Source organism: Lathamus discolor, chromosome 1, assembly GCF_037157495.1.
Source record: "Lathamus discolor isolate bLatDis1 chromosome 1, bLatDis1.hap1, whole genome shotgun sequence".
NCBI lineage: Eukaryota > Metazoa > Chordata > Aves > Psittaciformes > Psittacidae > Lathamus > Lathamus discolor.
The window spans coordinates 154,336,853-154,364,038 of NC_088884.1; the positions used below are offsets into that span (position 1 = coordinate 154,336,853).

General features: G+C 40.8%; 1 protein-coding gene across 1 annotated transcript; it reads left to right on the plus strand.

The window, feature by feature from the left end:
• The first annotated feature begins 256 nt into the window (after positions 1–256).
• Positions 257–27,186, plus strand: HTRA3 (HtrA serine peptidase 3). Its single transcript, XM_065660035.1, has 9 exons — positions 257–1,141; positions 10,574–10,673; positions 12,346–12,568; positions 13,215–13,409; positions 17,318–17,350; positions 18,004–18,118; positions 23,925–23,973; positions 25,632–25,727; positions 26,224–27,186. The coding sequence occupies exons 1-9, from the start codon at positions 718–720 to the stop codon at positions 26,387–26,389; spliced, it is 1,401 nt and encodes a 466-aa protein (XP_065516107.1). The 5' UTR covers positions 257–717; the 3' UTR covers positions 26,390–27,186.

The window sequence follows — 27,186 nt, forward strand, 5'->3', positions numbered from 1 at the left end:
TGGGCTGCTGGTGCTCATGGATCGTCGCACCAGGGCTCAACCCGAGCCCTTCTTCCCTCGGGACTGTGATTCACCTCCACACGGCCACCATCTGCCCGCTGCCACCTAGCTGAGGGGAGCGCCTGCCAGGGCCCGCCCCGCTCTGCCCGCCGTAGTTAGCCTGCCCGCCCCGTCCAGACGGAGGGCTCCCCTGAGCCAGGCCCTCCCCGGCCCGGCGGCCCGCCCGCGGGGAGCCGTCCCTCCCCGGCCGGGGTGGGGCCTGGCCGTCGTTGTCGGAGCGGAGCTTCTGTGGCTGCTGCTAGAGGCGGCGGCGGCGCGGCCCCGGGCACGTCCCGCATAAAACCCCGTCGCTCGGCGCGGGGCCCTCCTCAGAGCTTCCCGCGGCCGCCTGGGGTCGGCGCTCACTTGCGCGGCAGCTCGGGCATGGCTCGGCGCCTGAGCCCTGCGAGCTAGTCCCGGGGAGCAGCGCCTCGGACTGAGCTGGCCTCGGCTCTGCGGCTTTATACTGAAGCCTCCTTCCTTCATCTCTGCTCTTTCCCGCTCCGCCTGCAGGAGCTCTGCTCGGGGCAGAAGACACCTCCCCGCCTGCGTGTGCATAAAGCCCGGCTTTACCTTCCCTCGCTGCACCGCGATTGCACCTTCCCCTCCTACTCCCCTCGGGCCGGGCGGCCTCGCACCCCTTTCTCCGCCGCTCTCCCCGCTAGCAGCCCGCCGAGGATGCGGGTGTCTCTGCTGAGCCCGTTGCTCCTGCTCTCCCTCAGCGGCAGCCCGGGCGCTGCGGAGCTCTCGGCCGCCCGAGCCAAGTGCCCGACCCGCTGCGATGTCTCCAAGTGCCCCAGCCCCAGCTGCCCCAGCGGGTACGTCCCCGACCGCTGCAGCTGCTGCCTCATCTGCGCCGCGGGCGAGGGGGACTCGTGCGGCCGCAAGGAGGACCCGCCCTGCGGGGACAGCCTTGACTGCCGCTACCCCATGGGCAAGCGCTTCGCCAAGGGCGTCTGCCAGTGCAGGCTCAGCGCCCAGGTGTGCGGCAGTGACGGCCGGACCTACGACAACATCTGCCAGCTGAAGGCGGTGAGCCGCAAGGCGCTGCAGCACGGCCTGCCCGCTGTCGCCCAGGTCCAGAAGGGAGCCTGTGAATTCGGTAGGAGCATGGTGGGGCCTGCCCGTGGGGCGGAGGGTGGACAGCTGGGTTCAGGCTGAGAGAAATCCCGGTTTTCAGTGATCTGTGAAGACTGGGTGGGCCCAGGGTCAAGGCATCTTGCCCGGCTGTTAGCATTGCTGTGGTGTGGGGAAGGGGTAGTCGGGTCCTTTCTGAATGGCAGATACCTTCCTTGATGATCCTCAGTGCGGGATAGAAGTTTGGGAGAGTTTCCGCTCAGTAACATGGCTGTGGACACCTTGGCATTCTGCATGCCGCTGCTGCAGCAGCACTTCCAGGAGCAGGAGGTGAATGAGCTTGACAGCATGAATGGGAGCTCAGTGGAGGGCATTAGGCTGCAGGACAGCAGTGACATCTTTGGCCATCACCTCTTCTCAAGGCAGGGATGTGCTGGCAGGGCAGCAGTACAGTGCAGTGCAGTACAGTACAGTACATTACTGCCAGCACCATGTTCATTTCATGATGTTGGCACTCACTGCTGAGCATTTTGTGGCATTGTCCATGCAGGCTGAACTGCAGATCCATCACACTATGGCCCACACAAAGCAAAGCAGGGACTTGGGAACACTTGTGCTGCCATGCCTTCTTTGGTGGTATATGGGAAGTTAGTTGTATTCACCTGCTAGGTATCTCTACTCAGAAAGTGCCTCTTAAAGCCAAACAGGGCAGAAAACGCACCAAGTAGTATCTAAAACACCTAAACCATAGTCTTTTGCCTGTTTTGTTTTCTTTTCGCAAGAAGTTTTGTGGTCTTGTAGAGAATAAAGTGTGAATAAAAGCCCGTAAACCTCCTTTAGGGTTTAAAATGTTGATACTCAGCAGATCAAATGGCCTTCTCTTTACAGTAAAGTACTAAGGTCTGTGCCCAGGTATTGTGATATGCTATGGCAAATTCAGGCTTGATGGTTTAGATTCAGAAAGTTTAGTAATTACTTAAGTTGGTAAGTTTTTATTTATTCTTTAGTATTAAAGTGGTTCACTTTATGGAAGTGTTAATGCTGCTGATATCTTTTCACACACTTATTGGTATTTAAAGGTTTCCTTCTGCTACCTTTCTCACAGTGTTCCTGGAAAGAAAAGTCATATGCCTGATGGAGTTATAAATCATGCATTAATGTTTCCATTATGTCAGGTGAACCCATAACCATTCTGTTCATTCATAGATAGCAAACTTCCCAAAATTATTGGGAGGGGTAGAGTTGTAGCCTTCCTGTGAATTAGGGTACCCTTCATGTATCACAGTCTTGAGAGAAGGTAAGCTGTGGTACAGAGGCGGAGGAGGTCAAATGGTATTCCTAGAGTTCCTTTAGGAGCATCTTCTCAAAGCCAGGGATTGCTCCAGATGCTGGCCTGGGCCTGCAATGATCAGTCTCTCCAGTATTTTGTAGCTATAAATTGCTCTTTGCGTGTTCCTTTTCACATCAGCAGCCATGAGCTTTAATACTTGTAATACTTGGTTGGAACTGATCCACGTGAAATAATCTGAATGTTTAACCAAAATGAGTGAGCTAGCCTGCATCTAAGGGCTTACTGAGTGCTTGGGGTTTGGTATATATGACATTTTATTTAAGGAATCCTCCTGAATATGCTGTTAATAGGCTTAGGAATTCGGAGCTCTGATGTAGAGGTTACTTTTTTTTTCAAGCAACTATTTTAGTGTTCGCTTTATTTTGGCTTTATTTTGCGTCCCAGAAAACCTCAGCTTCTGGTTCTTTGTTATGTTTAAATTTTTTTATTCAGTTCTACAGCTGCACAAGCTGAAGCTCAGAGAAACCAAGCATCTTGCCCAAGGTCAGGCTGAGTTGGTGGTTGAGCCAGGAATAGACTCAATTATGGTTTTGTTTTTTTTTTTTTTTTTTGCTTTTTTTTTTTTTAAACAATAACATGCAATGACTCTAATGAGAGGGTTAGAACAAAGTCGACAGTTTAAAATTACTGTCAAGTTTCTCTCTTCCCTGTTCTTGAAAGGAATCTGGCCTCAGATGACTCGAGAGTTTGAAGGGCTAAACTAGTTACAAAGTAAATCCAGTTTTACTTAACCATTCCTGTATTAAACAATCTCGGATAACAGTAGCCTTACATAGTGTGACTTAAGCCATTTCAAGAACATGCAATGACACTGAGGAGCGGCTTTTGAAATATCTGGTCCTGTCCATTTCCGGTTGCTTAGCTTGATGCTAAGTGTGATAAAATAGGCTGAGAAAATTCAGCTGTGTTTTCCTAGTGACAGAAGACTGGTGGATGGAGATGCATGAAAAAAAGACTAATAAAGAATGCAGGAAGGAAGGAAAGGAGGAGAGAGGTGCCCAGAAGGTGCCCAGAATGACTGAGTGATAATTCCAAAACTGACTGAATTTAAAATATTGTTTTCCTTGTGTAAGTTCTGGATTAGCTTGAAAAACACCATTCCAAGATGAAAGTTCTAGGTACACTGTGTTAAAGGGGGTGTGTATTGCATGGATATACAGGAACTCTGGCATCGATGTCCCTCAGTATGCATATGCCTTGAAAGCTGTTACTCATATAGTTAGCTTTATGCACCTGAGAAACCCGTGGACCTCTGAGATTCTAATAGAACAGCCTGCAGAACTCTTGGGCACATTCAAACTGTATGCTACAAATACTATTTTTTTCCCCTTCAACACTAAATACCTTAATATACGGTAATTTTTTGAAGCAGCTGGCCTTTTCCTACCTTCTGTCAGCTACTGTGAGAAGGACAAGCTATTAAAAGCTAGTGTGTATCTAACAGAATAAACATTTCTGTCATCAAAGACCAGTTCTTTTGGAGCTCTGTTTCTCACTGCAGCAAATATAGCAGTGGCACACACAGATCTGTTAAAGTGTCCTCACTCAACAGATTCACATGGTCACCTGCAGTCTATAGCCAATTTATGTCAGACTGTTTCTTGCACAAAGGGCTGTTTATGATCTCTAAGTACAACTTTTCTTAGTACAGTTAATAATTCTCTGCAGTGTTTTGCTAAAGGTTTCTGTGAAGACAGTTCAGATCTTGAAAGATTTGTATTTTCTCACCAAGGATGTGGATGTGGAAAACCTTTCTCTTTTGAAATTAAGGGTGCTGTTTGTCAGTGCAACAAGGAAAATTAAAAGATGGATTAGAAAACCTTTGAGGAGAGAAGTCCCAGGAAAGAAGTACATTGGTTTTAATCCTTTGCAGGGTTCTGCCTGAGGATGTGTCCCCTCCTCACTGTTTAACTGAAGACACTCGCAGAAAGTGGTCATGCTGTAAAGCTTCACCCTTGTCAGTCAAATACTTGCAAGAGATGAGCCTAAAAGTTCAGTTCTCTAAAATAAGTGTTTGAAGTATAGTTAATGCATAAGTAGAGTCTTTGCACACATTTCTGTGTGGGGTGTTTGGCGTGTTCTTGTACCTAACCTTGAAGATACAGAGGAAAGACTCAGGATATTATTACTTATATTTCTAAGAAATTGAGCCAGCAAGAGATGCTGAAGTCTTATACTGTATTATTGTCATCAAAGCTTTACAGCTGCCTCCAGCTGTATTCAGGGAAATGCACTGCAAGGTATTGACTAAATGTACAAACTCCAGTCACATTCCTTTACTGATTGTTTTCTTCATGTCTGAATTTGTTTTGAGCTCCTGCAGGTGAGGATGAATGTTGTACAGTGTTTGGTGTATAATTCATAGTTCTTCACTGTGTTGTACAGGATCACTAACAGGAAAGATGTTCTTGTTGCATATCCTTATGAGAATCACTTGGGAAGGAGGAATTAAGAAGCATCTGAAGTCAGTGAGGTGGTGAGGTGTCTGGAAGGCTTGTGTTAATCTGTCTCTGGCCATTGTGGTTGCTGCACTGCACAAGAAAACCACTTCAGTGTCGGTTCACCAAATTGTTTTAATCTGTGCAGGATAGATATCCATTGTATAAACAAGTTGCCTGAACCATAATGTGGCACTAAACTCACCAAGGCTTTATGGTCAGTGCACAGCTATGCAACTTGATCTTAATGCTGAATTCATCAGAAAAGCTGCCCATGAACCTATGTTTCCAACAGATATTTCTGTTTTTTAAGCAGAGATATTATAATCTTTTATTTGTCTTTCATTTCTTTCCATGAAAGCACAGTAGGGACAGTGATTATCCCTGGTGATCAGATCTGCCAGGTTGCAGTCCTCCCCTAGACATAATAATTTTGCTGAACACACAGATCTTTTCTGAGGCTTGGGTTAAAAGGGGAATGGGGGATCAGCCTTAAAACAATGAGTTTCCCAGGCACACAAATTCTTAATTAATATAAAATTGTGTATTTTAATATGATGTATTGTCTTTAAGAAGGCATTGAATGTGATTTGATTTAATTCTCCAGGGAGTAGGTTGGCAAATAGTCAGAAACATTCAGTCTTTTGCAAATATAAATTGGTCTAGCTTTATTGTCTTCAGTGGGATTATGACAGTTGTTTCTACTGATTTTTCTTTTGTTTTTTTTTTTTTTTTTTTCCAGTTGTCTTCATACTAGGTTAATTCTGCAAGTCTGTTGGGGTTGTTTCTGATTTACAGTAGTGTTAATGAGATTGGGGTGAGTCTATTGTCTCTGCAAGAAAGTAAACCAAATGCTGTTAAATGAACTCATAGCCTGTAGGTAACACTAGTATTCAGAAGGAGTCTTAAATTGATAATAAAGATGCTCCTACCTGATAGGCGCTTAGCTTTAGCCATGTAAGTCTGATGTAGTTGGAGCCCATAGAATTGGAAATGTAAGATCTTATTTTATGAAACAGGCTGAGCATCTTTAACTCCAGTTTATGCACTTACATTCAAGTTTGGATTTTGAGTGTTCTGTGAGAGGAGCTGGAGAGCTGCTGAAGATCTAATCATTTAATTGAAATGATAGGATAAGAGTTCAGAGCTGCTGAAAATCTGGTTGATTTGTGGCTATGGAGCAAATTGGGAGAATCTAGTTCTTTCGATTAAGAAATTGTGTAAAGACTCATGCTGTATAAATTTGTTTTTATTTCAAGTACAACCTGGTTGCAAAACCTTTGATCCCTTGTTTATACAACAGATAGTTAGTTGGATTAAATTATGGCTTTTTGCGAAGATAAATCAGCTTTGGTTAGTGTGAGATGATTTTGAACATGCAGTAATAACATGGAAAGTAATGCATGTTATTGAGAGACCTTTGAAAAAATACATGGCAAATCTCAGATGGTCAGTAGGTCAAAATGCACAAAGCTGCTGTAAACAGAGCTTTTACATTCACACTCCAGCAGAGGTCTGAGAGCTATGTGAATCTGCAAGACAGCAAGAGTGTCGGAGAAAGGCACACGTTCAATTTTATGTTTTGGTAACAATAGTAGCAGCAGATAGTGTGTACCAACTAAAGCAAATTAAAGCATAGATTGAAGGTCTGACAAAAAGCGCTGATTTTTACTACAATTGCAACACTTGTTTTCAGGGTGATCTTGTACAACTTACCAGTGTTGGATGCCCCTTCCTTCTTCAGTTTTTCAGGCTGCAGTTTCTTCCTTTTAAAGCATATTGGGAACTTCTGATGAAAACAAGATTAATAAATATGCACTAAAATGTTATTATTAGAAGCAACTTTTCAGTTCCCTTAAACAGAGCTGTTCAGCCTGGAGAATAGGAGCTTCATGGAGAATTCACAGCAGCCTTACAGTATAGAAGGGGGCCTACAAGGATGCTGGAGAGGGACTCTTCATCAGGGACTATAGGAATAGGACAAGGGATAATGGGCTCAAACTTAAACAGGGGAAGTTCAAGCTATGAGGAAGAAGTTATTTACTGTGAGGGTCGTGAGGTGCTGGAACAGGTTGCCCAGAGAAGTGGTAAATGTTACATGCCTGACTGTGTACAAGGCCAGGCTGGACAGGGCCTTGGGCAGCATGGTCTAGTGTGAGGCATCTCTGTCCATGGCAGGGGATTGGAACTAGAGAATCTTAAGGTCTTTTCTAACCCTAACTGTTCTATGATTCTGTGTAAGATAGTAAATGTTAGTTTGCCATTACATCAAGTCCATAGTTTGAGTTAATGGCATGTTATATAATATGTTTAAAGGTTCTCTTCACTCCCAGCATGCAGAAAATGATTCAAGAGAGGTCAGTTTCTATGAAGGCATCTTAACTTTGTAAGTCAGTGTTCATCAGTATTTAGTCCCCACCAGACAATAATAAAACCAGCTCATCTCTAATCAGACCAGTGTATCTTCAGCTACACCCTTCTTACAAAGTGCATGTCTGTTATTCTTGATCCTCCTTTGCTTGAGATTTCCTTTTACTATATAGTGCAGATTTGAATTCACCTTCAGGTTTGAGTATTTGTGTCTTCTGACCCCTACAAGGAGGTTCTGGACTTCGGCTTGCACTAAGAAATGCCTTCAGTATGGCATGGAAGGAAGACAAGCTTTGCTTTGGTTATACAGTCTCCTTTCTATATTGCTGCATTTTATTTTCATAAGCTCTTTCCATGTTTACATTCATCCACTACATCTCCCAGACATTTTTCTCTCTGCCTACTCCAAATCTTACCTAGAAAGCCACTGCCACCCATGATGTTTCCATGGTGGCTAGTCAGGACTGGTGAGTTTGTTGGCAGGTGTTCTCCTCTTTTGGCCATGTGCAATGCTGTGGCATGGACAGAACAGTTCAGCCCTCAGCAGATGCAAAGGGATTTAATTGCCCTGACTCACACAGGGCTATGCTGATTTCCACCAGCTGAAAGCCTGCATTCACCATGCTTTCCCCACCCAGTTCTATGCTAGTCCATCAGCTGAGGGTCTAGCCAATGTACACATAGATCCATGATCATATCTGCTAAGATAAATGTGATGATAATGTTACATACCGTCAGTGAGCACCACTGTGTATGCAAGTATTCCAAGTCATGTTAGTAGACTTCAAAGGATATCCCGCAGTGTCAGGCAAGCTGCTTGAGACCTGAAGGTGAAATAAATCTTCAGTGGGCCAGTAAGGAAAATAAATAACAGTATACTATGCATATTTCTGACTGCCCTCTGTGGTGCCTGTTTGTGGTGTGTCTTTTAAACCAAGTACTGAAATGAGCATAATCAATTGGTTAGATTTTTTTAGAGTGTGAGAGTGTATATAAAAATAATAGACGAAATCTGGTCCTGCCAAGTTGTTCCTTCTGTTTATATGGTATCATATAAATTTAGCTTGCTAATGTAAGCATGTAAATCCCATGAAGTAAATCCCATGTCCAGTAACAGGAAGAAGAGCTCATGGACTTCTATGGAAAAATGCCTAACTATCTTGATCTGGTTTCTTCAATAGTTTCTTCCTTGGTACAAGTGCCGGGTCCATTCCTGTCTTTGCTTCAGGTGTTTCGGATACTGTGGTAATGTAATAGCTTTCTGACTTTGCAGGTCCTCTAACACTATATTGTGAAACCTTTATGAGAGACTACAGGAGCTATAACAACTAGTTCTCTGTCAACCACTATCTTACAAATTCACTCAAAGATTACGTCAGAGACATATTTTTTGTAAATAGGTTAGACACCATTATGCTCTAATCTATATTTGTCCCTATTAATTTACTAGTTACAAGGTTTAATGGTCAGTAAAACACCTGTAGATAAAGATCAGTGAAAAAGATCTTTGAATTGAGAACTACACAGAATACTAAAATTCATGACAACTCTCTTAAACTTCTCTTCTTCTGTGTATCTTTACTTTTTGTGTGATGACTCCTACCTACTTTCCCTTTAAAATCTTAGGTAAAGGGCAAATGATGACTCATTACTATGTTATGTGATCTAGTAATAGGCAAATCTGGAGCCCTTAAGAGCAGGTGTTGACTTAGTGTGCAAGGCCTACTGTGAAGTAAATTCATCCTTTAGCATGAGTTGAATTTAGGGCAGATCATGATAGCACAAAGATTCACTTCTGACAAGCTGATATTATTTAGAAATTAGAACTTAGAGGTTCTGCCTCCTGATGAAATGGCAGAAAAAAAATTGTATATCCTGTGCTAAAGTGTGCTGTTGCACCAGTTTTGAAAAAAGCCAAAAATGTTATTGCTGTATCTGATTCCAACTTGTTTACTCCCTTCCCTAGATCCCATAGTTAATTTTAAAGCATCAAGCTGTGAATGTGAAAGATTGCTGTTTGAGTGTGGTGATATGTCCCCTAACATATGTTTAACATATGCGGTGATATGTCATCGTGTATTAGGGATTGCAGAAAGTATGATATTCTAGCACAAGCAGTACTATTACTTTGAGATACTGTGATGTTAGAATCCAGGATGTTGTGACATTAGAAGCCAAGATGCTGTGGGCTTTTTTCCTTTCTGTAGGATCTTCATTCCACAGAATTATATTCAGTATTCATAAATGCTGTGAAACTGCACTGGCTTTCATCAGAATACTTAATATTTAGTAATTTATTGCTATGCCTAGCTGCCTGGGACAGCTTAAATAGGAATTTTTAAAGCTTTTTAGGTTTTCATTTACAGAAGGTTTCTAATGTACATACTTTAAAAAATGTACAAACTTGGGCTCTAAATGCAGTTCCAAATGCTGTGGCTGTATTACATGGCACTTGTTAGACCACATCTAGAATACTCCATCCAGTTTTGGAACCCTCAATACAACAAAGGCACTGAAAACCTGAAGTGAGTTCAGAAGGTCACGGGGGGGGGTGGGGGGGTGGGGGGAGGGATGAACTTATCTTCAATGAGAAAAAGTTGAGGGAACTGGGCTTGTTCATCCTGGAGAAAAGAAAGTTTCAGGAGGACCTAACAGCAGCCTTCCTGTGCTTGTGAGGAAGTTATCAGGAGGATGGAGCCAGGCTCCTTACAGCGATGTGTAGTGGAGAAGACACCATGGGCATTAGCTGAAACATGAGTTTCAACAAGAGAGGATCAGGCTAGATAGAAGAAAAGCTTTTACTTTATGGAGGACAGTGAAACAGTGGGACAGGTTGCCCAGAGGGTTTCTGGAGTCTCCATCCGTGGAGTTTCGCAAGTCCCAGCTAGACAGACCCTTTGAGTTTCCTGCTCTGCCTTTGTAGCAGACCCAGCTTTGAGCAGGAGGTTGGACTAGAGATCTCCTGAGGTCCATTCCAACCTTGCTTATCCTATGACCTTATGCGGTTTAGATAATAATTAGTAGTTGTCCTGAGAAAAATACTTCAGACAAGGCTTTTAGACTTCCAAGGAGGTCAAAGAACTTATAGCCAAGTGATGCTGATGTTTAATTTTATCAGGATTAAGCAAAATTCTGAATAAATTTTGAACAAACTTAGTTACTTTGATTCCTTTTCCAGTACCTGTTTGGAAACTGTCCCAGTAGGAGAAACAGACCAATTCAACGCATATTTGTCTCACCTACTCGGTAAAAAACGGAATTGTCTTATTAACATATCCAATTCTTTCTGCTAGTATAGGTCACCTACAGTCCAGCAGCCCAAGATACAAATTCAACTTCATAGCAGATGTGGTGGAAAAGATTGCACCTGCAGTTGTGCACATTGAACTTTTCCTCAGGTAACACTTTTCAATTCTTTGTGTTTTACTTACATTGCCTAACAAAGGTCTACAAGTAGTAGCTTTCATTTTGAATTCTTGAAGTTCACAAAATACTCTGAAACATTACAGCAGACTCATTTTTCCAGAGAACCATGAGTTTTGTGTGGTTTGTTCCTTTTTAATAGATCTATTTTATTTGGCTTACAGTATTTCCAATACATACTGTATGCCCTAAAATAAGCCCATATTATCTTTGAAGATCAGCCTTCACTAAATGTGCTGCTTCTTGGATTATGTTTATTATCTCAGTTTAAAGAAAACAAATCCTGAAAGTAGGGTGGGAAAACATAGGTCCTTGATGCTTATTCTACTTTCAATAAGAGGTGATTTTATTTTGGCAGCAGAACATTAAAAGGTGTTATGTTGACCTGGTGTAACCTGTCTAAACACAAAAATGATTTCTGATAGGAAAAAAAAATGTAGTAAATTTGCTGTCCAAAACATACCAATATAAAGTGCGCTGAAGCTGGAGCTGAGTCAGCATGTTTAACATGGAGTACTCAAAACAACCTGGGAGGCAGGTTTAACACTGAGTGCTCAAACCAACCTGCTGTCAGAAGAAATTATGTCAAATATTATTTGTACTCCATTACCTGAATACTTTTATGCTTAGAGTACTCTAATTTTATGTAGGCTTAAGAATTTGGAGAATTTTTGCAGGCTTTTTTTAACATGCAAAATGGAAATAATCAGGTTTTCTGAAACAGAGCTTTATGCACATAGTGACTGTTTTTTTTGAGAGAATGCTATAGTTGAAGATGTTTAAGATCATTGCAAATGTAGTTAAGATTGTTTTTCTTTCCCTATAAGTAATGTTTGTTCAGCAGCCTGCTGGGTGCTAATTGTGGTACTGCCTTCTGCCTGGGATTGGCTCCAATTCTTTACTGCTGTATAGTCCAGAACTTTCAAACAATTTCCTAATAAGGACCATATTTCAGAAGAAAGAAGAATTTGTGGACCTTTTCTCATCATCTACTGCCCAGGCACTTTCTGTTCCTCTTAACAAATCTAAGGTCATTGCAGCAGTTGTTCACAGAAAAGTCATCATGTTTTAAACAGTTTATAAAGTTTTAACTATCTCTATTGCATCAGATGATGTTTCCCACCAAGTTTTACCCATTGTTAGTGTGCTTCATTTCTTTTCTCTCACATTCCCAGTCCTTCCAGACATGATCTTCCTGCCAGTCTATGCTTCGGCTTCATGATTCCGGGAGACATCACCTCTTCCTTTAATCCTTTGTCCAGCTGCAAGTTTCCTTCTTCCTTTTTTCCTGTTAGAATATTGATCCATTTGTCAGCCCTACTATTTCCTGTCATTATTTTCTTCCCATATAGAAGCAGCAGCCGGTGGGATCAGATGGGCTCCTCCTTCCTTTTTTGTCACCTAGTCTCTTTGCAAGGAAATACATGAAGGCAGAATGGGAAAACAAAGAAAAAGACTGCCAGTTTTCTGAAAACCTTGTTTCTTCTCTCCCTGGCTGACTAAAAGCAATCACAGTTTTCAGCAAAGAGGCCTCTGTCATCAAATGCTTTGTTATTTCTCAGGTGAAAGGTAGTAAATGGTACCTAATGTTATCTGCTGTTAAATTATGCTTCCCTTATGAGTTATAATTACTTGCTTTTTGTACAGGCACCCTCTCTTTGGGCGAAATGTCCCGCTTTCCAGTGGATCTGGATTTATTATGTCCGATTCTGGTTTAATTGTGACCAATGCACACGTGGTGTCAAGCACCAATGCTGTATCAGGGAGACAGCAATTGAAAGTGCAGCTGCAGAATGGAGATACTTATGAAGCAACTATCAGAGATATTGACAAGAAATCTGACATTGCAACAATAAAGATTCACCCTAAGGTGAGTGGCATAAACAGATGAATGAATGAATTTGGGAACCCTATTTTGGTTTCATTTAGTACAGAGTGATTGGCTGGAGTATCTGTTTAGGGGTTCTTTGGAAATATATCTGGGGAAGACAATATACTGATAAATACAAGCCTTGAAATGTTTCATATCTTGGAATGAAATGACTGTCTTCTGTGCTAGGAACTGCTAAAAGTTAAGGTCAAAAAATGCAGCTCAGTTAATATGTGCTCAGATTCTGCTATCATTACCTGACAATCCAGGCTATTCTGACTAATCCTTCTAGCTTTGTGCCAGTACTTGACCTGCAAGGTGATATGTAGTGTAGAGAATGTGGTCAGCTAGTTCGTATGTTTCTAGGAGGAAGAGGGAACAATCTGCTGGAAAGCAGGGAAATCTGTTTCAGAATCTTGCAGGCTTTTTATTTCTGGATGAAATTGCAAGGTACTGTTGCTAGCAGTTTGTTTCTGAAGACAGTATACTAATTTTACCTGGCATAAGTGCTGGGTATATGATAGTGAGTGTGTCCTTTATCAATGTAATGGATGTGTCTAACTTTTTGCTAGTTTTTGATTTTTCCAATCAGATTATTTTCATGTATAAACTAATACTTATTTCTTTTTTTCTGTTTTTATTTAAGAAAAAACTACCAGTATTGTTACTGGGACACTCTGCTGATCTGAGGCCAGGAGAATTTGTAGTGGCTATTGGAAGTCCATTTGCCTTACAGAACACTGTGACAACAGGTATTGTCAGCACTGCTCAGAGAGATGGCAAAGAACTTGGTCTGCGGGACTCAGACATGGATTATATTCAGACAGATGCTATTATCAATGTAAGTACTAGGTATGTAAGGAACTGATTTTCACAGTTCTGGGACGTTGAAGCCCCCACCTTCATCAGGGAAGTGTGCGCTCTGAGAGATGAATCCACTAAATAAAAGCATCTTCATTTAAAATCAGTAATAGGGTCCTCTGTTTATAAAAGACTATGCAGTGTCTGTAAATTGTATTCAGGCATTAGTGTTGTGAAATGTCTGATAAATAAAACTACCCTCTTTGAGGTTGTCTGTGAAGATGTTACACATAACAGACCCTTCTCATTCTCTAGATCTCCTGCAGTAATACATGGTTTATAGACCAGCTGTAAATCAACACATTTCTCTCTGCTTGTTCAGCTGATCTGGCGAAGCAAGCTGTAGAATAGAGCCAAAGTTTCTTTCATCTCCATGCATTAGAATCAGATGGAGTTGTCTGATAGTATCTACTTCAATTTAATAACATGAGACCCAGGTAGAGAACTTCAGGAGAGGGCTGTGTTTCTGTTGTTCTTGTTTTCCCTTTGCACATCACATACTCCAAGAATCTATATGTAAAATAACATAAAGTTTGAGATACAGTTTGGACTTGAGGGTCCTAGCATTGCATTATATATAGAAATACATAACAATAATGTCTCTTCAGAGCAACTTGGAGTGATCCAGAGAGCTTAAGTAAAGTCCTTGGGTATGCATATAACTTGTACTGATTCTAAAAACAGCACTGCGTGCATATCTGAGGCAGAAAATGATCTGAAATTTTATGGCTTAAATCTGTTACACATTGAAAAGAAAATATTCTCAGGATTTATTTGCTGGACCTCTATGTCAAATTTGATGTAGCAAGTCATAACACTTAGTGTTTTACACATGTGAAGTGCTTCATGAATGTTTATTGGCACAGACTTGTTGAGAAGTTATGTGGAGAAAGAGGGTGCTAAGATATGACATGAAAGTGAGCTTCTCCAAAAAGCTTCTATATGATCCAGGAGCTGAACCCCTTCAGGTATTTAATTGAAATTTCTCTCTCCAGTTGTATAAGGAGAATAGGAAAACTTTCTCAAATTGAGTTACTTAGGAGCACACACTGAATTAGTGACAGAGACAGAATTAGAACATGGAATTCTTGACCTCACGCCTATACACATTCCTCAAGATCAGACTCCTTGCTTGTATATACTTAGGCATTCACTGCCCTCAAAAGCTAATGAGCAAGTTTTGACAACAATAGCAGAGTGTGTGCAAATAGTGACAGCTGAGGAGGTAAGGTAAATGACAATACGTTTGAATTGCTTTGCCATCTGAGACCACAAGATATGAAGATAGTCCCTGGCATAGAGATGCTTTGTGCTTCGCTAATGCACTAGTTTTCTCCTGAGAATGGGAGGAGTTTCAGAGCTGGTCTATTCAGAGCATTCCTGTGGCTCAGCCAGGACTTTCCTGCAGGAATGTGTATGCAGCTGCCTTCTGAGAAGTGCTGGGACAGCAGCAACATAGGGCAGGAGAAAAGAGGGCCATAGCTCCTAAATGGAGATACATTGCACATGACAAAAGTTCTTTCATTATGACATCCTGCAAGCAGAGGACAAGTGAAGGAAAGATAATATGTTAAGGAAGGCTGAAAAATCTTTAGCTTGGTTCCTCTGTGTCAGTCAGACGTAAAAATCAAGTGTCTAGCCTTGATCACTGAAAAGGTACAATTTAAGAAACTGATCTCTGTTTAAACTCAAACTTTGAAGCTGTTTTAAAAAGTTTAATGTCTGCTTTATTCTTCTGAGATTTTATAAGGTTTGCCCAGTGCTATCTAAGTATAAACAGTTTATATGGCTCATGCTGCTGTCATGCATCACTAGCTTTTGTTTCTTTTGAGTGCTAAGTTGCTGCTCTTGGCTGTTCAGTACACCTACTTGAAAACTCAGAAACAAACTTGAGACAAGCAACTTCTCCAGTTCCCGGGTAATTATAGACCGGTCAGCCTTACCTCCCTCCCTGGAAAGATGATGGAACAACTTATTCTTGACTCCATCACTAGGCATATCAAGGATGAGGGGGTCATTAAGAACAGCCAACATGGTTTTATGAGGGGGAAGTCATGTATGACCAACCTTATAGCCTTCTATGAGGAAGTGACTAGGTGGAGGGATGATGGTAGAGCGGTAGATGTGGTTTTTCTTGATTTCAGTAAGGCATTTGATACTGTCTCCCACAGCATCCTCATAGATAAGCTGAGGAAGTGTGGGCTTGACGATCAAGTAGTGAGGTGGATCGAGAACTGGTTGAAAGGAAGAAGGCAGAGAGTTGTGGTCAATGGCGCAGAATCTAGCTGGAGGTCTGTGACTAGTGGAGTTCCTCAGGGGTCGGTGCTGGGACCGGTGCTGTTTAATATTTTCATCAATGACCTGGATGAGGGAACTGAGTGCACCCTCAGCAAGTTTGCTGATGACACAAAACTGGGAGGAGTGGCTGACACACCAGAGGACTGTGCTGCCATTCAGCGAGACCTGGACAGGCTGGAGAGTTGGGCGGGGAGAAACTTGATGAAATTTAACAAGGGCAAGTGTAGAGTCTTGCATCTGGGGAAGAACAACCCCATGTACCAGTACAGGTTGGGGGTTGACCTGCTGGAAAGTAGTGAAGGGGAAAGGGACCTGGGGGTCCTGGTGGATAGGAGGATGACCATGAGCCAGCAATGTGCTCTTGTGGCCAAGAAGGCAAATGGCATCTTAGGGTGCATTAGAAAGGGAGTGGTTAGTAAGTCAAGAGAGGTTCTCCTCCCCCTCTACTCAGCCTTGGTGAGGCCGCATCTGGAATATTGCGTCCAGTTCTGGGCCCCTCTGTTCAAGAAGGACAGGGAATTGCTTGAAGGAGTCCAGCGCAGAGCCACAAAGATGATTAAGGGAGTGGAACATCTCCCTTATGAGGAGAGGCTGAGGGAGCTGGGTCTCTTTAGCTTGCAAAAGAGGAGACTGAGGGGTGACCTCATTAATGTTTACAAATATGTGAAGGGTAGGTGTCAGGATGATGGAGCTAGGCTTTTTTCAGTGATATCCAGTGATAGGACAAGGGGCAATGGGTGTAAACTGGAACATAGGAAGTTCCACGTTAACATCAGGAAGAACTTCTTTACTGTAAGAGTGACAGAGCACTGGAACAGGTTGCCCAGGGGGGTTGTGGAGTCTCCTACACTGGAGATATTCAAGGCCCGCCTGGACAAGTTCCTGTGTGATGTACTGTAGGTTACCCTGCTCTTGCAGGGGGGTTGGACTAGATGATCTTTTGAGGTCCCTTCCAACCCTTGGGATTCTGTGATTCTGTGATTCTGTGATTTCCTATGGTCCTGTTGTATGTGTCTGTTGAAGGCCATTAGGTATTAAGTAAATTTGAGCTGCTCAGAGCTGCTATATGCCCTCCCTAGAGAGGGCTGCATGCCTATGGTTACTAAATCAATCCTTACATAGTATCTACCTCATAGCAATATGCCGTGATTAGATATGTAAAGCACTGTGTTCTTTTCCAATGGAGAATGAGAGACTTTACATTACAAACCAAAGGGATCAATCAAACTACTTAAGAACTGTGGCTTATTCTGATGGCCTTTAGAAGAATAGAAATGCTTGTTTTAACTGTTAATGTTTCTCCTTAAACTTAGGGTCTGACTATTTGGAGTGGTAAGTTGCTGCTCCTAACTTAAGGCCTGTCTCTGAAAAGAAAAAAAAATCTTATATCATAAGAGGTGTGAATGGGTAGTGTAAGACCTATGTGTATTCTGTGGTCAATATTGTGTTCTTCTGTGCTGCCTAGGAAACAACCTGCTTTTTACATTTTACATCTTTTAATTTACTCATATAAAAAAAATGCTGCTTGAAATTAAAATTGCATTTCCTGCAATGAACCACGAATTTATTGTTCCCTTATCATTTTTACAGTACGGCAACTCTGGAGGACCTCTGGTTAATCTGGTAAGTCTAGGTGACTTGGTTCTTCTGTTTTGTGTCAAGAGCTAGTTTGAAGTAAGTGGGAGAATATTGAAAAGATTCACAGGTCATACCAGCTTTTATTTATTCAAGCTAATGGTAGGCAGATACCCTGAAGCCAATACAAACTATGCAGATTAGGTTCATATACCATCGGAAAACACTTTCCTGTAGAGCAGAGGAAATTTTACACAGCAGTAAAAAAAAAAAAACGGGATCTGGTATGAACAGTCATACTTGTTCTCCCTATGGAACCTGGGATGCACAGCAAACACTGGTTAATCTGCAGAACTAATTTTAAAATAGAATGCTTTTAAACCAGGAGTGATTTTGCAGGTCAGAGAATTATGGCTGTAGTGGTTACAGTGGCTCCACTGCCTGCTCAGTGCAGGGAGTCTCTTGCCGAGTGGTGGGATGGACCTTGGATGAACAAACTGTACTGTAATCTCTCTGGCTAGCACAGTGAAATGTGAAAGGGATTGTGAATCAGAGCCCAGATCCTCCCTTACAACTAATGTTTATTTTTTGAGTGATAACAACACTACAATTTCTTACTCCAGCTTTTAACATGAAATGCTAGGCAGTGAGATGAGCCCTGTCACTTGGGACTGAATTAATAGATTACTGTCTCTCAACAGGATGGTGAAGTGATTGGGATTAACACCTTGAAGGTCACAGCTGGGATTTCTTTTGCTATTCCTTCAGACCGTATCACTCAGTTTCTCACAGAGTCGCATGACAAACAAAGTAAAGGTAAGGTCTGCAAGAAACAGTGACATCTTGCAATTGTTGTCCTGATCTATCATTAAAGTGCTGAAAGACACAGCTCTGGGATCCTATTACTGAAAGGAGCAGCGTTACTTTACAGTATAGAACACCATAGACTTGGAAATAGAAAACAACTTCACAGAAGACATTTTATTATTCAAACCCCCAGGAAGTAGACAGTATCTGTACAGATGTGGGAAAAAGGACTTCTGAGGATAGTGAGGACACAGATGAGTCATTACAGTCTCAAATGATCTTGAAAACACATGGTGACCTGCTCAAGGAGTCTTATCCTCCTCTTTCACATATTGTCCAAGAGAAAAGGAGATTAAGGTGTACTGTAGAGAATAAAGTAAGAAATTTTAAAATAGTTTTCTACAGATGGAGTGTAGTGTGTGTGCACATCATCAGTGGATGATCTTTATTTTGCCATGGTCATCTATGTCAATACTATATAACTGGATATTGTGACAGACTCTCAGACCTCAGTGGAAGAAGAGCTGTGTACTGATTCCTGAAGAAATGCACTGGGAGGATGGGGGAGAGGCTAAAAAAAAGAAAGGCATCTGTACCAAAGAGCATATAAATCTAAATAAACTGACAACTGCAGTACTCTGGACTTTTTTATATGCTTGCCTTGCATCTGTCACACTCTACTGGGTGTCATTCTAGATGCAGCACAGCCAAAGCTGATCTAGTAATGCTTCAGCCAGATCAAACCTTTCTTTTTCTTTTGCTTGCCAATTTATCTGTCCACACCCTACCCGTCTTTTATCATGGCTGCTGGCTGCTGCTTCTCTTAAATCTGTCTGATATTAATCTTGTCTTCTCCTGAGTTCATCCAGTTGCTGATGCCAGCACTATTGTCCTCTCAGTGTTCTCTCAGATACTGTTATTTTAGAAACTTCCCTTAGTCTGAGGTTTTAAAGTTGCACATCCGCTTCTATATTTGAGACCCTCACAATTCTGAGGGGTCCCCTCATCTGTGTTTTGCCGAATTTCCCAAATTAGATAGTTTTTCACTTGTTGATTGGGGCTGGAGGAGGTGTTGATGGAAAAAGCCCTTGATGCAAAGACAAGGAGAGTTTCTAGGAGATATTTTCACCATATTTGAGACTTAGTTTGCATTTTTTAAGCCTTTAGTAATAGTCCTCAGTTTTGGTGTATAGGCATTATTTCTTGACATAAAGATTTTATGTAAGCATCTTGGGATGTTTTTTTTGTGTTTTCTTTTGCTCCAATTATGATCCAGTAATTTCAGTGGGATCCACCCTTATGGTACAATTAGGTCATGGAAATAAGTTCAAGGGTATTACCATTTTGCTCCAAGTGTCATATTGCGTGAAGATGATAAAATTCCCTTAGGAAATGGCTCTTTCCAGATACTCTGGCATATAGGAGATACTGTCAACATTGTTTAACAAGCTTGATGTTGGTCTTTTAAATCTCAGTTGATCGGATAACCTTGATCGGATAACCATCCGTTTCATGCAGAAGTCCCATCCATTATATGTAACTCCAAATATATGATCTGCCGCAGTACAGGAGCAGAGAAGAGGAAAAAAATTAGAGGATGTTGTTTGAGTAAAGAATTTCCGCTGATTATCATTAAATAACATTCTATATTACCTAATGCCTGGGTAATACATAATCATACCTAATATAGTTTTGACCAAAGATATACCACACTCTGCATAGACATATTTTTCTGCTGAATGGCTTGAAAGCCTTTGCTAATTTTGGATTTATCAGTAATGATGTTAACCTCCTTTTAGAGTTAGGAATTCCTGAACTGATGCATCAAGTTAAGCATTTCCATCTATATCTCAAGTTTTACAATCCATGTGTACTGTCATTACCTCCGAAAGTCATCTATTCACTTAAGCCTTGACTGATTTTTTTTTTTTTTTTTTTTTTTACTTCTGTGCCTTTTTTAGTATCCCATAGGAATTCCTCAGTTTCAGTCTTTGCTCTGCCATCTATTCCTAGTTTAGAGTTGAGCATAAAAGTGAAACTAGAAAGTGTTCAAATATGGATCCTCTAGAATGAAAGACAGTACATCAGTGATTTGGCAAAATATTAAAATCAAGCCTAAGAGTTCAGCCTGGTCTCTGACATAATGCTAACAGAAAAGTGGATAAACCGTTTCAGATGGGCAGGGAGAAATGGGGGAGTTCTGCCTTGGCCACATCCAGCAAGTAATTTATATGAATCCACACTTGCATCCGCAGAATGCTTTATTAATTGTGTTGAAACTATATGCTTACCTATGTATTTATGTGATTATTACTGATAATTAATGCCAATAGTCATGAGGGCTTCTTAGGAGGCTTGCTGGGTATAGATTCAGACTGCTGATTAAATTCAGCTATGCAGTTTATATGGAAGATACATTGCACATAATACAGCATTGTATACTTGAGCTGTTTTCATGGTTTCAGTTGGCAGTGGAATATCTTTCTTAAATGCTTTCAGGGCTGCTCATGTAATTTGCAATATGATCTAAGTACAAAAGGAGTGAGCGGAGAAGTAGGAGTTTTGCCTGCTGCTTGAATAAAAAGTGCAGGGTTCGCTTCTTCACTTGGAGACCTTGGTGATATCATGGCCCCACCGAAATCAGCTGTGATGGGGATACTTATGTGCCAGTTCTTCATGCCCATAAGAGTCTGAGTACCTGACCCCTTAATTTGGACTTAATTCTTTTTGCCACATTTTATAAGTCATAAACACTTTGCCTTCAGCCTGTGTTTATCTTTCTGGTTAGCATCTCTACTGTTACAAGTTTCAGTAAAAAAGAGAAAAGTTTAACACTAATGCATACGCTTTCCTTGGTGTGGAACAGAAATCCCTTTAAATAGTGAACTGCTTCTAGAGACTCAAGGTCAGCTGCTTGTGACTTTCTATTAACACAAAACAGATTCAAGTTTAAACTAGTGGTTGAGGCTGGTTTGCTTGTCTTTGTACCACTGGAATCAGTGTTTAATTTGGCATGGTTTACAAATGAAATGTGATTTGAGTATCTCTCTGGTGCGCTGTGCTCTAGCTTTAAGCCAAAATGGTTTTTTATTTGTTCAACCTGGTTGTTCCAACACATTAACCTTTACTACTGGGACTTCACCCTGGTGACGTGCTTCTTAGATTTATAACCTCACTTTATTCCAGTTCTCCTAATAATTTTTTCTTTTGCATTGTGATTGCACAAATTGCCAGAATGACAGGCTTTGAGACTTCTTTTATTCACAGAGCGCACGTAACGTGACAGTGGTAGTTTCAGGTGCCACATACTGTTCTGCCAATGTGACTTTACCCCAGCTTCAAAAGGCCTATCCTTAGGGGGTGATAAAAGACTACAACTGGTTCATTAGAACTATCAGCAAGAACTCTGCTGATAGTTCTAATAAACTGGCCAACTGTATTTCTCTCTAATCATTGCTGATGAAAAATTTGGGGTTTGTGCAAGATGTTCGACTCATGTTAAATAGAATAAAATGGACTTTTGCTAAACAAGGGGCCTGAAGGTTTTTTTTGCCTGTATTCTGATGTATGAAATGGCTAGAGGGTGGGAAGGAAGGGAATCTAGACCCTGCTGCTAAAATTATCCACAACTCATAATTATTAGTTTGACTTTATAAATAGCCTACCACTTTTACAATAAGAACCACTATTTCCAGTGTGGCAAACTTACTGTGGAGAGAGGCCCGAAGACTATTTGGAATTTTAATGTGTGAACAGGATTGAAATAATACCCTAACCTGCCCCAAGATGAAGGTAGAATGAGACCTTTAGTTGTGAATAAGTTTGTGGTTACCAGATTTTTTTTCCCCAAAAGCCTTATTTTTATATGAATCATTGGCCACTGGGGAAATAATTCCCTCTTAACCAGTGGCATTTCTGTGGTTTTTCATTCTTGCCCAGTCTCCTCCTTGCTGTTTTGTTTCTTCCAGCTGAGCTTCTTTTGTCCTTTCTTTCATTTTCATTTTTCTTTCATGTAAAGATTTGTAACTCAGCCCCCAGGGCATGCTTTGTGCTTCTGTGTATTTGTGCATCACACAGGCGATGACCAGCAGCAAACTGTTTAATGCAAACAGTGAACTGTCACCAGTCTGTCATCTCTGTGTCTCTTGAAGACAGCTTCACAATTTTAATTGTCTACGTTGCCGGGGCGGGGTGGGGGGGAGGGGGTGTATTTTCAGGTTGGAGAATCATGTTTGGGTATTTTTAAAAAGTGAAAACTTCCATTTATGCCATGTAGAGAAGCACTGTGAGTGCCACGCCAAAGCTTCTGAGGCTTCAATTTGGGCAAATGGACTTCTTCATGACACTCTTACTGTAGCTGATTCTGATCTCATTAGTTTCACATTGAAATAGAGGAGAGCCAGAGCATTACAGGGAAAAGCAGGGCTGACAGTTACAGTTGTCAGATTGTTCATAGTGTAGTAAATCCAATGTTTAGTCATCCACATTTTCACTGATGCTGATGGGAATAGTGAACATACATAAGATTCAGGACTAATTCCTTTACTTGGGACTATTTTTCTTGGAAAAAACAAGTCAGAGGAGACCGTGTACATCTTCTTTTCAAACTTTTTCCTTACATGAGAGCATGGAGAAGCTCTAAGAAATTGTGAAATAGTTACACTGGAACAAGTAAGGGGAAATAATGTTTCAAACCGGATATAGCTAACTACTGAAGAACTCACTTCAGGAAGTCATCAGACTGCATCTTTCAAAAGACAGCTGTGCAGTGCATGTCTGTGCATGACCACTAAAAGCTGCTACAGACATGTGGTGCTGTCCCTAAAGGAGTGACTTTCACCATTTAAAATTCTGTAGCTCCGGCTAATCATAGAGCAGTTTGTGTTGGAAGGGATCTTTTAAAGGTCGTCTAATCCATCCCCTCTGCAATGAGCAGGGACATCTTCCACTATACTTTCAATCTGACCTTGAATGTTTCCAGGGTTGTGGCGTCTACCACCTCTCTGGGCAACCTGTGCCACTGTTTTGTCACGCACATTGTAAAAACTTTTTTTCTTAAATCTAGTCTGAATCTCCCCTCTTTAAAGCCATTACCCCTTCTCCTATTGCAATAGCCCTACTAAAAGCTTGTCCCCACCTTTGCTGAGGGTCCCCTTTAAGTACTGAGAGTCTGCAATAAGGTCTCTCTGGAGCCTTCTCTTCTCCAGGCTGAACAATCCCAACTCTCTCAGCCTTTCTCCATTGAAGTGCTCCAGCCCTCTGATCATTTTGGCTAAGGTCTATGTTTGGGTTTACTTGGGGTCATTTGGTATTTCTGTTTTCAAAACTTGCTTTTTCATTCTTTGGGGTAGAAATAACAAGCCATTTACATCAGAATCAGTGTGAGTCTTTTGGTTACCGTTTCTCTGAAGAGTGGAAATATTAATTTCTTTAAATCCCATTTCTACATTTTAATGAGAACAACAAATGATTAAATTGTCTTGACCATTTCCAGATGAAATGCTAATTCATTAAGAATTTTTCATTTAGTGTAGTCATGTGATACTAGATTGCAGAAATTTTCCTGAATTTCCTGAACGACACCTCATAGAGTGTTAATGAGCTTCTCTCTTACTTGCAGGGAGAGGGATTGTTGTTCTGTACATCAAGGCTAACCAGAATAAAAAATTACCTCAGTGTAGATGTGTATGATTTCTGTTTAATTTTGTTAAGAGCTGATACATCCTGTTTTAATTGACAGGTATTTTTGGTCATCAAAGTAGTTATTTTTGTCAGTGTTTGCCTAAGTTTCATAAATATCCTCTGTTGCTTTCAGATGGGAAGAAACGTTTCATTGGCATCAGAATGCTGACAATAACACCTGCGTAAGTATTATAGAAAGTAGTCTGTATAATCATGCACACAAGATATGGTCAGTAGTTGTTCAGAACTTCATTCAGTTTTCATTACAAATCTCCAGTGAATCCAGAAGTGTGCATTAGCTTCTGTGAAGTCTGCAAACATTTTAATGAGTGGTGAAATACGTGTTCTGACTCCTGAATACTGATAATCATATTAGGAAGGAGGATTTTGGTTGATGAGCACGTCTGGAGTCATATTAGGTTTTAGGTGACATTTAAACAAGCTGCTGCTTTCAGGTGACTGTGAGTGCCAATGACAGGTTAGCTGGTGGTAGTTTTATCAGTGCCAGTGGAGGCTGTATAATGTGAGATTTAATGCCTAACCATTAACTGAAAAGAGAGTAGTTGCTAAAGTGTAGAACTAAAGCTTCGTACCTCTGTTTTAATGAAGCCAGAATGTGGACACCTTCCTCTAGTTCTTTAATGTCTTTTCTGTCATGCACTGCTTTGTGTCTTTCTGTTACCCAAATATATTCTGGAATAACATCTTACATTATTACATCTATGTTCTTTCCCAGCAATAGGCACATTTCCAGTGTGGCAGTAGACTACAAAATTAAACAATGCAATTTCCAGCCAGGCTTGTAGCAAAGCCATCTTTGTTTATTGAGTTACACTCTTGCAATCCCCCCCGAAGGGTGAGATCCTCAGCTGGAATGGATCTGGGTAGTGGCATTAACACCACCTAGCCACCGCTGGAAGAAACTCAGAATGTTTCTGTGCATAATTGTGAAGTGAACATTATGTGAGAATTGACTGCTTTTGCAATATCTAAACAATCAGTGTAAGATATCTCTAGGCCTGTTTTCAGGAAAAAGACTATTTTCCTTGATGTATTACTTTAGTGATTTAATTGTTAGCTTCCTCAGTACAAAAGCAAGTGAAGTGAAGCTATGCACAGTCATTTGGGCTTGGTTTCTGTCTGGGGGACCCCAGGTTTTCATGGTGGACAGCCAAGTCATCCATCATTAGTTTAAAGCCCTTTTTTTCTAGAAATGGGTTTTAACCCACACTGAGCACAGACTTAAAATGATGTCATCTCCTCAGTAAAGAGGGGGTGTTTGTAGAGTCTTTATTTTGCAGCTGGTTCCTGTCTTCTTTCTTTAGGAAAGGATTCACAAACAGTTCCTCAAGAAAACTTGAGGAAGCTGAAGTTTCCTCGAAAAACTCCCACAGATAGTTCTGATCTATTTGACGACTGAAGTTATAAACAACTATATTGTTCTAGATAAAGACAAATTAAGAATGACTTGTGAAATAAAAGAAGTGAAATAGTCAGCAAAGTTCTGCCCCATCACCAGCACTAATTCTTTGGGGCAGGAATGTCTTTTGACCCTGCACAGTACCTAGGACAGCGAGTGCTGCTATCCTGTGCTCTTCTAGAGTGGCTCTGTGCTGCTGCTGCAAATAGTTAAAGTCAGATTCTTGAAGATGTATGAGACCATTAAATATAGCATGCTTAGCACAGGCAAGTAGTGTTTTTGCATTCTCATCGAAAGAACAAGGGCAAACAACTGTTAAGTCATTTAGTTTTGGTCACAAAAAAATGGTGAATAAATATTTTTGAATGCTGCTGGTTTTGTAGTGGAATCAAATGCTATATAAATTTGTTCTTCTCTTAGCTTGGTGGAAGAACTGAAACACAATAATGCTGATTTTCCTGATGTCAGAAGTGGAATTTACGTACATGAAGTTGTTCCAAACTCACCTTCTCATAGGTATGTAAAGCACATTGTTTTCTTCACTGTAAGTAAATCTCCAAATAGATAGTGGTAGGTAATACTTCTGTTTATATTCAAGTACTTTCTCGTATCAGTCTTGATTATTATTTAAACAATTAAAAATCATGCTTTAGGTTAAAAAAACCCAAAATATTTGTACTGATTTGTACTGAGAAAGTGTGAAAAAGCACTTGCAAAAATTATTGTGGGAATAATGGCTGAAAGTCTTTTCTGTTTCTCCCTTGCTGCAGTTTTGTGGAAGACGGAGAAAGCTAGACTACTTGTTTTTGCTGTTTTAGAAGAAAATGCTCAATGAACTAACACAAGCCTGATTTTGCATTTAGAAGTTATTCTTTTGCAGTCAGAAGGGTGGAATTTCCCTTCAACGAAAACTAAAATAAGTTAAAATTAATCACATCAGCCAAAGAGGTGGTGAATAGTTTTTGTCTGCATAGAATGTATATTTACTGCCTTTTCCTTCTTGTCTCTGCAGAGGAGGGATCCAAGATGGAGATATAATTGTTAAAGTCAATGGGCGTCCTTTGATGACTTCCAGCGACCTGCAAGAGGCTGTGATGAATGAATCACCTCTACTACTTGAAGTTCGAAGAGGGAATGATGACTTGCTATTTAACATTGAGCCTGAAGTTGTTATGTAAATAGAATTGAGGAAGCTCTCACCATAATTAAACTCACTTATTCTGGAACACTAGATACCTCCTTTACAGCTACAGTAATTATACTTCCTGTTGACTAATGACAAGGTGGACTAACTTAATTGCCTGAGCCATTTCTGTACATAGTAGCTAGAATGAATTCAATTGTGCCATTTATAGATTTAACTCAAGTGAAATTTAAGAACTGTGTTCTGGAGAGGAAAATAAATTTTGGGTAGCTGATAGCAATAGGGTCCACTTTCAGTTCCTGCAAGTTCCAAGCAGTTCTCCATCTCTTTTGAAAGACCAAAATACAATGGGAAATGAGGAAGAATGCCAAAAGGGGAAACTATCCTAAACTAGTCATGGCTGCAGCAGGCCCAAGCTATTGTGATGCACAGCTGAGCTTTTTTCTTTATGTCAGTTTTTCAATGTGAACCTAGTATTGGCAAAGCTTGTATTTGTTCTTAGTGCTTCTATGCTACATGTTAATGCAGTAGATTAAATCTGTAAATATCTGAAAGGAACAAAAATGGTGTCAGGCTATAGAGTGTTACACCTAGGTCATGCGATTTTGGAATATAGTAAATGATTCTTATAGAATTAATGCCTTATTATATATAAATCAACTCGATGTGCTGAACAAAGTTAAGTTTGAGAAAGTGCACAGTGTTTTTTAAGAATTTTATACAAATTAGTTTTGCATCTTACTGGTAAGCTTTGCTGTAAAATTGTTATACTACTTTTGGCTCGTACTTTGTATGTTTCTACTGTAAGGAGAATAAAGTTTACACTAATGA

Coding starts and splice junctions, on each gene's coding strand:
- HTRA3 (XM_065660035.1), top strand. CDS start 718: ATGCGGGTGTCTCTGCTGAGCCCGTTGCTCCTGCTCTCCCTCAGCGGC. Junction 10,674..12,345: donor CACATTGAACTTTTCCTCAG/GTAACACTTTTC, acceptor CTTTTTGTACAG/GCACCCTCTCTTTGGGCGAA. Junction 25,728..26,223: donor CCAAACTCACCTTCTCATAG/GTATGTAAAGCA, acceptor TTGTCTCTGCAG/AGGAGGGATCCAAGATGGAG.